Source organism: Ceratina calcarata, unplaced genomic scaffold, assembly GCF_001652005.2.
Source record: "Ceratina calcarata isolate Rehan_Ccalc_2016 unplaced genomic scaffold, ASM165200v1 scaffold72.2, whole genome shotgun sequence".
Lineage (NCBI taxonomy): Eukaryota > Metazoa > Arthropoda > Insecta > Hymenoptera > Apidae > Ceratina > Ceratina calcarata.
This window is the reverse complement of record NW_017178472.1, coordinates 1210833-1225143: the sequence shown is the minus strand read 5'-3', so window position 1 is coordinate 1225143 and position 14311 is coordinate 1210833. Positions and strand designations below refer to the sequence as shown.

General features: G+C 40.6%; 1 protein-coding gene across 2 annotated transcripts; it reads left to right on the top strand.

Annotated features, from left to right (window-relative positions):
• Positions 1–12410: 12410 nt before the first annotated feature.
• On the top strand, positions 12411–14305 carry LOC108630292 (CWF19-like protein 1). Of its 2 annotated transcripts, XM_026817999.1 has the most exons (4): positions 12411–12704; positions 12777–13149; positions 13234–13891; positions 13964–14305. In XM_026817999.1, the coding sequence occupies exons 1-4, from the start codon at positions 12536–12538 to the stop codon at positions 14261–14263; spliced, it is 1500 nt and encodes a 499-aa protein (XP_026673800.1). In that variant the 5' UTR covers positions 12411–12535; the 3' UTR covers positions 14264–14305. The 2 variants fall into 2 exon arrangements, with proteins under 2 accessions (XP_026673800.1, XP_017888970.1); XM_018033481.2 differs by having other exon boundaries at positions 12411–13149.
• The last annotated feature ends 6 nt before the right edge of the window (positions 14306–14311 follow it).

Below are 14311 nucleotides of genomic sequence, written 5' to 3'. Positions count from 1 at the left end.
AGAATAACAAAAATTCTTTCTCTTCATTTACTGTTTGTCTTGTTCACTTATAATTTTACGAAATGCAAGCCTGGATAAATGCTTGGATCTCGTGCATTCGCGGAAAATTCGGTTCGTTAGAGAATGCACAGTGTGCGCGATTCATCGGAATGAATATTAAATTTCCGGGATTTATTTAACCAAACGGAGTATCTTCCGTCAATCACGTAAAGGTGTGGGTGTACAGTATGTCACCTCGTGCCAGCCCTTTTGTATAGTGGGCTTTATAATGCAAATAAACCGTTGCCCGCGGAGGGGAATCGTGGAAAGGGAACAAGCCCTGGGTCACTGCTCCACTCCGTTTCGTGACGCTGCAAACCACATTTTTGGAAATATCCCGGCACCGTATCGTGAAAAAAAATATATATATACTCCTACGCGAATGATTTTGAAAACAAAACGCTTTGTCGACGAGAAACGACGCCACGATTTTACATACAGATACGAAAACAGATTACTCGCTGCAGGGAGAAATGGAGCGCTATTTAAAAAAAAAAAAAAAAAATAGGAAATTGATCTTGCACAGCGTGTAAAAGTCTATTAAAAAATGATAATTTTCAACGTTGAACGAAAATTATTCACGAATTAATTTAATTGTGTTTATAACGATGAAAGGCAAAATGAAGTGTAAATGTGTACTTTGATCAAGTATGGTTTTAATAAGTAGATACATTACGGCGTGGTAATATTAAAAGCTAAAGATAATTTCACATGGCGATCTAGATAGACCGATAACGATAGACCTATGATGTCAAAGTTATCGTTTCACATCCAAAGGGACCAGGATAATCCCTAGCCTATTACATTATTTATTATTAAACTCAGTTAATCCCTCGCTGTAAGCACTAAAGATTCAAAGACACCAAGACGGTTATAGAAATAATTGGAAATCACGAAATTAACCATTGATAGTATCGACGTTAGCAAGAGTATTCAGAGGATCTTCAGCCATTAAGAAAATCATTTTACCTGCTCAGATTTGCATTGACCATATTTATAATGACTGAGTTCTACTTTTATTACTTGTATGTTTGCTCTTTTTGCGCACAGGGTACGAGATCGTAAATAATAAAGTAGTAGACAACTCTACAATCTTAATACAATAAAGTAGACAATCTTTCAATAAATAATCTTAAATGACTCACGGAACCTCTCCATTGATCTTCTCAGGTAAGCAACCATCAGATAATTTCCAACTAATTAACGCTTTTCAAATACTATGCGCTCGTGAAAATCGGATATTCTTAGTTAGTTTGAATCCTACCGAAATATACCTCAAACCTTCTTAATCCTACCACTTCGAGACAAAGCAGGACTCTCTCCTTCTTAAATAAACTCTGCGTGCAACGCCAGTTTTAAAGAAAAGATTTCATTGAAGTATTTAACCGACTTTCCTATGTTATTTTATTTTCAATTCTGGAGTTCCATTTCATTCTGGTACGACTAAAAACTATCTACTGAATTCTGCAACAACTTTGATCGATTAATATCTAATCAATCGATTGCTTTATAACTAAAAAATTAGTCCTCGTTGCTGGATACCAATGGTACATACAATTTCACAAGCACATTCGCAGCGACGTGATCGGTTTCGTTCATCGCGAACTGGCCGATAAAAAAGCGGAAACGTGTACCTTTGATGCGATGATCGACGAGGGGGGAGAGAGCTGATAACTCGTGGGTGTAATTGTTATATCATGGATCCAAGCAGGGGCTGGGTAAGGGACGAATAAAGAAGGAGGCAAGCAGCGCGAGGGGAAGGAAAGGGACAGAGAGAAGAGGAGAAAGGCATGCGAGGCAACGCTCTACAATAGGCAACATTAAATCTGCAAAAGAGAGGAGATTCTCTGCCGCGCGCGCGACAGTACTACGCGTCAGAGGAGAAAGCGGGGGAGAGTCAAGAAGAGGGGGTGGAATCGGGCGTAAAGGAAGCAGATACAATTCACAATAGACCCGGCGAACCAGCTTGAAGATCAAACGTCATCCCCTTGGCAAGAACTACCCCGACGCCTATAACAGGCGCGCGAGTCTTCGAGTGTCAAAAGTACGGTTCGCAATTCCGTCTATTTACTGGACTACGACGATGAGATATGATAACTTGATCGCCGACAGACCGACGGATAAAAAAAGCACATATACTATACACACACACAAATCACGGAGTCTCTTCTGTAGCGTTTCACGCTGCGGTAGCGTTGTATTTCATTAGCGTGGCGAATGATGGGGGCGAAATCGTTCCGCCAGTTTAATTCGGCTGAATATAAAAGAGATTCGTTCGTTCATTTCCTTGTTTTTTTTCATTTTATTTTTTCGCTTTTTCCGACTTTATTGCATTGATAATCGACGTCCACGGGGAAAATGATTTCTTGCGGACAGATTCGACAACGGCTCGCGGTGTTACAATTGAAAGTTATTGAAAAATATTCTATTCGTCGTAGAAACAATACAATGCGTGTCAAAGGAGGAAAGAACAATATCGTTAATAACATGATACACAATTGATTAAATACTCCAATTAGGATAATGATAATAAACCAATTTAACAAACGTACCAACGAAGATTGTTATCAAACGCTTTAGTACTGCGTAATAGGAAAATGATATCGATGCTAATGACAATGAAGGTAACGAAGCAACGGGCAGTAATGGAGAATATTAAATCAATGTTGAAAAGCATCAGGAAATCGGTTCTTTCAACGTGAAAAACTGGGGATGGAGGAAATCGTTTACCTATGCATCGCGTCGCAGCCCGGGCTTATTGGAGCGTGTAAAGACAACAAGATAATGCGAGCCTCAAATTGGCCCGCGTCCTTTCTTTTTAACGAAAAAGGGGGAACGAGTTTAGCGTGGATTTTGTAAGGGAAGTCACGGTATCAAAGACGCGGTTATTATCCCCCGGGGGCACGCGCGTATTGTTACCGTCGAACGAGCTGCAGAACCATTGAATTTTATGAAACAAACGAGGCGAAGAACTGCATGTTTAAGCAATCGACGTGGCTCGAATCGAATTGAAGCCGCAGGGGTGCGCGCGCGGGGAATATAATCAACGGTTTCGAACGTTTAATCTTACAATTATCGTGCCGCTCTCTCCGTCGCTCTATCCGCTTTATCTGTCCAATGATAAACTCTCTCCGCGACGCTTATAAATCGCAAACTTCTTGCTCGCTAAGCAAATTCCTCGAGTAAACGTTGTATTTTCACTGAAGTAACAAACTAATAGAAAATAGTATTCAATACATAGAAAAGTCTTTCTTTCATCGAGTCGAAGAAAAATCGAACGAGAGGTGAGAAGAGTCAGTGTCGCGAAACAAGGGTATCCTTTTCCAAAACTATCCTTTCTCCTTCTTCCTTTTTTTTTTTTTTTGTTAACGCCCGGATCCTTTTCAAGCGATAACAACGCGGTCGAGCAGCCACGAAGAGGTCGGTGGTCGGGGGGTGGACGCTCTTTCGTGTTGTATATCAGGGGCGTCGCGTTATTGGCCCCTGAGGCGCCACCAGGCTTTGTCGGGTGGCACGCCGCGCACCGGATAAACCGAGACCGAAGAACCGCTGACTTTTATGGAATAAACGGGGTAAAGACTACCCCCGCGTGTCTCTGTGATTGTGCACGAACACTGACTCGTCTGCGTGAATATATGTCCTAAAGCAGATTCGTATACACTGTGTACAGATGAAAGAGTAACGAACAAAAAACAATGAAGATTACCAAACTCGCGTGAGCTGTAAGTGTCACATTGAGCATTTATCATATCCCAAAAATGCTTAAGAGTAAATAATATGTAAATATGATGCTTTTTATGATAAGTTACTCAATATGAGATTCGACTTCAATCGTCTTGAAAATGAAAATTATTAATAATCACCGCATGATCCATGATCATGATTCCATGAACATAATCCACAACAGCAAAGAGTGTCATGCAATTCCAATTTTGATTATTGGTATAGTGACGATGCAGGGAGGATGATTAAAATGTACTTACTAACCGCATAGATAGATAGATCGACAAAAAGGAAGGATAGAGAGTGACGAGAGAGGGTGACTACGCCTGTGCTAAATAAACTAACCCCCAAGGGGGCGGAGGAAAGGATCAGCGGAGACAGAGGGGGTGGTTACTGCGCACCCCGACGCGGCTGCCGGGATTTTATTAACTTCTGCACAACGACGATGCGCCGCACGTTTCATCCGAGTCGGACAGGGACAGAGGAAGCCGAGACCTCGTCTCTTCGACAAACAACCAAATAAAGAGACAGTAATTATTGTGTTTGTGCCCGGTTTATTTCTTCGTTGGCTCGTGCCCTCCTCACTCGCAGAAGTCTCTCCTTGACGCGGCATCAGCGCTTTATCTTCTCTGTCCCTCCTGTTCTCGGTCTGTTGCTTCTTAAAAAATCACCACCGATCCTCTTAGAAAAAGCATTCGTCCTAATTAATCCTGTGGAAATTGTGTTTTTGTTGTCGTTCATTTGGAATTACGTTTTCACGACCCTAGTTATGCGTTCCCGCAGTCGCCACAGCAGGGACCTTGCGCTTCGTTTACTCCGCTGACATTTATTTTACAAAAGTCCAATTGACTATTTTACAATATGAAATAAATATTTATAAAACCAGCATGACAAATTTAAGTAATTTTGCATTATCATATGGACACAAAATTTAATTACGGATTAATCAAATTGGGATCATTAGAGTTTATTCTGATCGCAGATCGGATTGATCAAATAACTTTGAGAAAATTTCGTTTCCGGTGGCGTTGGCGAGGGTGCCAATTACCGTAACACAGCCAGGTACCGGCAAAGGTCCGTAACGAAGGTATGGTATTAAAAGGTGAGTATTACTAATGGAGGAGAGGGGCCGGTATAAACGATCGTGCACAAAGATAGCCACGTACATCGCAATACAACTTACATACATTCACATATACAAAGCGGGCGGGATTGGATAGAAGAACCATGAATGTGGAACACAGGGAGAACATTCGGAAGTCCGATCAGGGCCATTGGCTTTGATCCGTTACCTACGTAGCGTAGCAGCGTGGCTGCACGTGGCTGAATGCTCTCGATGAACCCCACTACTGATCCAGGGAAGACACCCCACTACCCGGGACAAGTCGTTCCTCCCCGTATTCACGGGGAATCCCAAATGATCGCGAAATAACCGCTCACTTATATCAATTCACTGACTGCTCTTTATAAAGGCGCATTCACGCGTGCCATCCACGAACGATCCACCCCTTACGCACGTTAAGGACTCTATATTTCGCCCCATCGCTCGCTCCCCGCTCGTCCTGTCGCGGCTGCCTTTCGCGGCGTCCTTCTTCATTGGCCTCCTTCGTTCTTCAACTCTCCCTTTTACGGCGATCTCTTTCTGATCCCGACTGGTAACCGAGCAAACGATCGGAGCCCCCGGCACGGTGCTGACGGGCACCCGTCGTCATACGTGGTCAGGGTGACGGTCCCCCATTCGTCTTCCTCTTCTTTATTTCCTCTTTTTTCTCAAGCCTGCTTTTAACGTCGGCGTCGAGAGACGATCGGGAATTATCTTAGTCAATTAACTTGAACGCGCACCGCGCGCGTTCCCCCGATTATCACGCGTTAATCGCTCGTTGAAAGAAGCTGAAAGAGGAGCAGCACTTTGTTTGCAACGCGCGCGCGAACGGCTACGTGTTGGACGCCGTTGAATGACGGCCCGGGGGAGAGAACGATTGTCGTATAAAGAACGATCAACTCTGTATAGAATTCTTCGCAATTTTCCTCGTTTTCACATCTGCCTCTCTTTCTTTTGGTGGCTTTGCATTAAAATATTAAACGAAGATAATTTGGATATCCGTAGACACTCTTAGAAGCTTTAGAATGTTCTTCGTTTTAAGCAATTCAAATTAGTTCATTAATTTTTCGGACGATGTAGTATTCATAACATTTTAAGTGCTTCACCTCGTGCTCTCATCGACACCACGGACCTGTTATGTACATTTCCTTTTGTGGGAATACGCGATACGACTCATTGTTGATATCCTACCGGAGAAGAACGAAGAATGATCGAATTAATAGAGAGCCGGACAGAATGAGACGCCGATTAGCTGTTGAAGAGGCAACCGGATAGATATCCAGGCTCGAGACGAGCGGCCTAAAAATCGACGACGAACGAAGAATGAGGAAATGATCGTCGCCGAAAGGATTTCACCGACGCGGCGCGATAGGTAACGGCGACAGTGGATTGGTCGCTGGCAGGATTCAGGAGACAATGGGCTGAAGGAACGAAGAGGAAATATAATTGAGCGATTTGAGACGTCGTCGAGGGTGGAAGCAGAGGGACGAAGAAACGGATCGAAGGTGCGGGAGTAGAAAAGAAGAAAGAGCGGGGGAGACAGGACCGCCGCGATGAAGTATAATTATTTTCCGATAGAGTGGAAATTATTCGGGAACGAGCGACGAGTTATTGGCGATATTCATACTTTTATTAAACGGTTCTCTCTCTCTCTCTTTCTTTCCCCTCTCTCTTTCTTTTCTCCTACCGTTCTCTGTCTCTCTGCAAAGTCCAACCCACGCCCATTGCCGTCGCCCCTTTCGACTGGCACCCTTTTTTACTTTAACGTCGATCGGAGATGTATAGCCAGCACTCTCGGCAAATTAAGCCCTCTGCTACTATTTTATTCCATTGTTCTTCCGGTCGAGGATACTGCCACGATTCCGCGGCCAATCGTCGGGAATGTAATTACCCCACGACTCTCATCGTTTGTCGCGATGCGAATAACAACGATATATCTACCGGTGTAATCGCTTAAATAATTAGTTCCGACGATTTAATCAGGTCTTCCTCGTCAATAATCGGGATATCAGAACAGGAAATTTCATTATGCCTAACCATCCGCGCTCTCGTCAGAATCCGAGGTAGGACACGGAGAATCGGAATTCGGGACTCGAAAGTCGATTCAACAACTAACGAAGGAGAATAGTCGGCGCGTCTTGTTATCACATCGATGTTAAATTAGAGTGGTGTTTCAACAGAAAGCTCAACTACAGGTATTACCATGTTCCCTTGTTACTTGGATTCATTATCAATTTAATATATTTGCCTAACAGCTTTCTTACTAAAATATTTAACATATTATTCCTGTGAAATGATTTAAATTTATAAAACGTTTTACTTTTATCCGACCATGTGATCAAAGGAGTCTCGAAAATGGTATTTGACTAGTAAGCCAGATTTGGTTCCTTCGGCAAAAATGTCATCCCATCATTGGAAGAGTATTAGAATGTATAGGTAGCTAGTAGCTACTGAAGTATACTTTATCTTTTGCAGAAAAAGAGAACTGTCTATAGATAATGGGTTTTCTAAGAAACATTGTATAATAAGGAACCGCTCGATCAAGGAATGAACGAAATACTTGCCGCATGTCTATCCAACTTCCTTCCTTCCGCCATGCTATCTTACTTTATAAAAGCAGACGATCCTCGTCCTGCTGATGACACGTTGATAATGATACTCCGCAGCTATTCAAGAACGAGTAACATTGTTAACTTTGCAATAAAGCTGGGGTGATATCATCAGTCGAGGGAGCAGGGAAAGGGAAAGGATAGCGTTGTAGAGCGAAAGAGACGAGAGAACGGGAAGAGGAGCAACGAGAGGAGGGCAGGGGGAGATAAAGCGACACACAGAAAGCGAGATCTCACCCATTGTAAGGTAAGGGATGATAATAGGTTGACATCTGCACTCAGCAGCCCCCCCGTCCCAGCAGCTCGTTGGAAACGCAATTAATATTCGTAATTATGCCACATCCCCACTTACACTCCGCGCTCCTAGCTCGCCCCTTACCCTGTCCCCGTTGCTTCCTATCCGATGCCTCGCCTCGGTATTCAAACGGTTACTTTCGTAGTCCCATCGAAGAAATGAGAATTTAACGAGATAAGTTGCAATCGCGACATCATCGGCCAGGTATTAATTTCTTCCGCTTCGTTTATATCTGTCTCGATACTATGAATGGGCTAAAGATTGTGCGATGGTCTAAGCAAATTTTCTTGCCGATTGAAACTTGTAAATCGTGACCGCTTATTGATATAATATAACAGAGTTAAATCTGGTGAAACTGACAGTCTGAAACTACTTACATTTACATTCCTGAAAATCGTCTAATTTGGAGAGTTTCAATAAGTATGTTTAAGTTATTAATGCACTTTGGCGCTTCGTGGAAATTGCAATTAGCTGGATAACGAGTGCATGCGATTCGAGGAACCGTTAATGAACGTTATAGAGCACTGGACACACTGGTCCACCCTGACCGAGCCCGTTACAAACAATAATAGAGTAGGGATTTATTTGCGGCATTGAGGTAACCCTCCATTCTTCCACCCCACCTAAAACTGTCACGTTCAGCTTATACCACCTGCTGTCCCTCCTAATTGCCCGCAAGCAATACGAAGAATCGATACGTCGAAGATCACGATGACAGTCCCAACGAAATTTTCACTATTCATTAATAACAAAATATTAAACGCAACATTGGCATCGTATCTCGATATGAGTAATTTGAGGAATAGGATATGTTGATAGCGTTCCGAACCGACAGACACGAGAGCGAACAAGTTTTTTTAATCGACGCTACTCGGAACGCTGGTTGCTGTTCGTTTTCACTTGGCAATCGCCCGGCTCGGGAGTCCGTAGGCGAAACACATAATTCCATACCTAAGAGAGATGCTCAATGGGGCGGAAATTACGCAACGGAATTTGCGACTTCTCGTCCACCGAAAGCCCGCTGTCCAAATAGAAAATGGATTAAGAGCATCGAGGTACAGTTTCGAAGCTGAGTCGCAGATATTATCGGTAATAGCGCAATTATGATAATGGTGGGTAATTCTGCACAAAATTCAGACAGAGGCAGGGAGACGAAGTCGAGAAGAAGTGACAGAGACAGGAGAGGGTGGGTGGCAGCGAAGGAGGGAAGGTAGAAGGAGACAGCCAGGCGAACTGAGACTGCTAATGAAGGAAACAGTTAGATTCAAACGGCCTCCAATAATTATCCTGCCAGCCATCCATATTATAGTCTCGACAATGCACGAAATTGTTCACACTTCCCTTGACAGTACACCTAACGCTCCGTAGTTCCTGGATGCTGGTTGCAAAGGAATGACTCGAATTCAGAGAAACGTTTCTTCGCTACTGCTACGTGACTCGTATGTTTCATTTGTTAGCAAAAAAGTTAGATCTATTATTTAACTCGTCGCGCTAGAAAATACTTATGACAATCATTTATACTTTAAACTATTTCTCGAATGTCTAATTTATATTATCGTTTATACTATATGAAGCTTTTCATTTATGGTTCGAAGTTCATTCATGAATTCCTAATATTTAAGTACATTGTGTACATAGAAGCCGTAATGCGCAGGTATAATCGGATTTTGAATATAAAATGGAAAGGAACAAGAAGCACACAACCACTCTTGAAAACGGCGCATCGAGCAGGTATGTTCATACGACGGATTATACACCAACGGAATTACTGAACGAGGTAAATGGATTAGGAATCTCCTTCGACCGGATCGGACCCTATGATCTATTCATTGTTTCTGAAACGCCTACCTAATGCCGTCTAAAGTAAACCAATAAAGTACTGAATTACAATCTTAGATGCATAATTATTATTAAACAATTTTTAAAAACAGAGACTAGACTTAAAATGTCAAAATGAGACAAAGCCTTATTAATAATCTTTGCTTAATTCTGTATTATTCAAGAACAATACTGAATAACCAGGCCAGAAATCAAATTCCAGAAGTAGAAGACTTTGCATTTCTACTTACATATTTAATTCACATGTAATATACAACAAATTACTGTCAAAAAGTATGTAAAGTTGTACCTGTATTTTAATCGTAAAACGCTTAATCTGAAAAATGAGCTATTTTGTCAATCATGTCGTTATTGAAATTTTGTACATCATCTAAAGAGAGGAGATGATGCAATCAATATTTTCAGTATTAATTCAATGAATAATCCTACTCCACCGTAATAATTTCGTTCGCAAGTTCTGGAATAGTATGCAGTCTTGAACGATGTTATTCGTATTAAACTGGTTCCTTTTGAAATTCGAACGCGCATGCAGCAAACTGGTATGATTGCGTACCTCTTAGGAAATATAATCAGGCCGATGAATACGAACGTCGAACTGATCTTTGGACACGTAAATTCACGTCATCGTCGCCCGCCGCCGAGAGTTTAAGCCTCCGCAGTCCCAAACACACGACGTTCCACGTTGATGTATTGATATTAGTAGAGCTAATTTGATAGTTTAATCAATTTCCGTAAGCCGACGGGAGTTTAATGGTGATGTCATCATTTTCAACGGGGGTACAATGGGGTTAATCTCGCTCGACGAGCTAATATTCGGAGAGTTAACAGAGTTTCAAATGCAGGCAGGGCCGTCATTTGCTCTCGCATCCGCTTGCGATCGTGCGCACGAGGTTTAAACAAACAAAAATGCATGAGCGTCGATCGCCGGTTCTCATTCCTCAAAATATCCACGAATTCCGATTTTGCGAAGAACCCGATCTAAAGTACTTTAAACAGAGATAACGAATCAAAAAATATATGAGTGGTAATTATTTGAATTGACCGTATCTCTCCCTGGTGCATTTTTTTCAGCGATCGAACGAATACGGTTTTCGTATGAAAACGAAACAACGATGATACTTGATCGCTAGGATAAAGGGTCAAGTTATTCCGTGCGCGTTCGAAAAATAACGAGCGAGAGAAGCGCGGAATAAAAATGATGCGAAAAAAAGTAATACTTTTTCATAACTGATAACTAAATGAACCTCTCGTTGCGCGCGTGCACTTCGAGCGGATATTCCATCAAAAATTTACGCGGTGACGAGGGAACGAAAAATGAACGAAAAAAGGAAAAAAGATGGGCGGTGGATGGAAAAAAAGTCATGTACTTTAAAACGAAACAAGGTCGTCATTAAAATTAAAATAGATGAAAAACGGAGAGATCAAAATAAAAGGAAGAAAAAAATATGCGCGTGGATGCATATACGTGGCTACGTATTCATGTGCGTTAAAAGAAGAGAAAAAACGGATGAAATCAATGCGTAATGCAGGTATCGACGACCGTATAAATGAAAAGTCAGCACGATACTGGGGGTTCGTTTGCGATAAAGAATTCCCATACGATACACGGGCTCGCATCTCGCGAAACCAGGGAAAAATCAAGCTCGAATAGGCCGGCTGACTCGGTGGGGCAAAAGGGGGTGGATGGTGTGCAGCCAGAGAAGAGAGGGATGCTGGATTACCACCGGCGGAATTAAAGATTCACAGGCGTGTTTCGCAGTTTTCGTTCGAGCGGCCCTGCATGCGAATCCCCGAGCGGGCATATTAGGTGGAGGCACGCAGTTAGGCAATAACCGCTGTCAATAGAACCCGGCCTCTCCTCCTCTCCTGGAGTGGCCCCCACTCGAAAATGCTACTCGCTAAATTAGGTAGGTTATATGGGCTTCGTTTCATTTGCGAGCAAACTTTAATAAACGCTAAAATTGCGTAAAAGAGCAAGGTTTTCAGACGAGCGAATCAGGGTCGGGGGTGATCCCTCCTCGTCGCCAGTCTCCGCATATACGAACGGAGAGTTATCCTTCGTGGCTACTTTGTGGCCATCGAATTCGTATTTGTTTCTCTTTACTTATAACTTTTCCTATTGATTTAAAAGTGAGTTCTCGTTTTCTTAAGAAATTTAGACCTCTAATCATAACAAGTCGCAGAGACCGATTTCCTGGATTTGATAAAGTATTATTAATTATCCTATGTAGTTGTAAGAATATTGCTATGTTAATTTATTTTTCAAAAGTTTCATCCCTTTTCTGATAGAAAAATTATTTTTCACATACAAAAATAATTCTAATAAGATTAACGATCATTGATGCATTCGCATTTCTTTCAATCTTCCCAAAAATAGTATTTTTATGATTTCAAGCGGTGCTTGCTAAATGCACAATCGTAATATAAAAGACACTCAAATGACAATATTTCTGCCATCTATTTCATAATTTGCAAATCATTTTATTAGCAAATAGGTTTAGCAGATAAAAGGTGCCTACTATATCTTGATATAGTAACAACACATTGTTTGACATTTATTCTATAATAGTGGGAATGTTTTAGTATTTTTATGTAATAACATGCACAGTTCCTTCCATTCGATCTTTCGCTCTTTTTTGAAAGTTTTACAAAATCTTGCAATTCTGAATTTAACTCTAGATAGCGTCACTTGGCAGTCCCGATGGTTCCGTTAACTTTGTATGTTTGAAGAAGTGATTTGATAACAGATGAAAATATGTTATTATTTATAATATAAACGCGGTTAATCGTTTGTAAAGTTTGTAAAGTAGAATACTGTTTTTAAGTAATAATAAGTAAACGTTATTTTAACTATTGATGAATTCTTAATATTATGTGTATGTCGTGTTAGACTGTTCATCTAATGAAGTTGAGGTTATATTACTTAACATGAGCGAAAAACAAAAAGTGTTAATTTGCGGGGATGTGGAGGGTCAATTTAAATTTTTATTCAACAAAATTGAAGCTATTAATAAGAAAAGTGGACCGTTTGATTTCTTATTATGCGTCGGAAATTTTTTCGGCGATAACAATACAGAACTCGAAGTGTATAAAAACGGTATGAAAAATATACCTGTCCCCACGTATATCATTGGGGCTAACAGAGAAACTGACTTGATTAATTATCCAGACGTCGATGGCTGTGAAATATGCCAAAATCTGACTTATCTTGGAAAACGTGGATTATATACTGCTAGTTCTGGACTTAAGATAGCTTATATCAGTGGAACACAAAGTGACTCTCCAGACACAAAACCTACTTGTTTCAACGAAAATGATGTTATATCAATCAAACAATCTTGTTTGAAAGGTCAGCCCAGTTTTCGTGGAATCGATATACTAATGAGTTCTCCATGGCCTGCTGATATCACAAATTTGGACCCTTCCAAACCAAATTTTAAATATCAGGGTTCTAAACTAATTGCTTGGCTAGCTGGACAAGTAAAACCAAGATATCATGTGTCAGCATTGGAAGGTATTCACTACGAAAGACCTCCTTACAGGTAATAGAAAGTTTATTTACAGTAGAAAATGTGTTTAATTAATTTAAAACATCTAATTTATTTAATCTGGATTTTAACTATTAGGAATCAAAGTCTACAAGATAGTAATATTGAAATTGCAACAAGATTTATAGCACTTGCGCCTGTTACGAATAATCAAAAGAAAAAATGGTTATATGCATTGAATCTGACTCCTGTTGACAGAACTCGTTTATCCGAACTGGTTATGAAAACCACAGATGAAACAGACTTCCCATATTCAAAATTAATGCTATCAAATGAACCATCATTAAAGAAGTTGGAACAACCCAAACATACACAATATTTTTATGACATGGAGTCTAAGGAGCCAAGCAAAAGGTCTAGATATTCAGAAGGTTCTAATAAAAGACCAAAACGAGAATTTGATCAAGCAAAGTGCTGGTTTTGTTTATCCAGCCCTGAAGTCTCTAGACATTTAGTAATATCAGTTGGTACAGAAATTTATGTTGCACTTGCCAGAGGTGGATTAGTGGAAAATCATTTTTTAATTCTACCAATAACACATCATCAAAGTCTTTCTATTCTACCTAAAGAGGTAAATAAGGAAATGGAGCAGTACAAGAATGCTATTAAGGAATACTATGCCACTATGGATAAAGTACCTGTATTCTTTGAACGTAATTTCAAGACATCTCATTGTCAGTTGCAAGCTGTACCTGTTCATAAAAACCAGGCACCAGATCTAAAGGAAGCGTTTGAAGTAATTTCTACAATAACTGCTTGTTTCTATTAAAAATATACATGAAATTTGAATAATTCTCTTTTATTACAGGAAATGGCAGAGTGTAATAACTTCAAATTAACAGAATTACCACTGCACACGGATTTGCAACAAATTGCTAAACCAGGTGTTTTATACTTTTATGTAGAATTGCCAAGTAGAGAAAAAATGTTCTATAGAATAAAGAAAGATTTCCCACTACAATTTGGTAGAGAAGTGTTAGCTTCTGATAGGATATTGGATCTTAACGATCGAGTTGATTGGAAGGATTGTCAAATGGACATAAAAGAAGAAACTGAGTTAGCAAAACGAATTAGAAGAGATTTTCAACCATTCGATTTAGATACTTAAATGTTTATACACATTGGATTAACTAGTGCTGTAATATATGTATATATA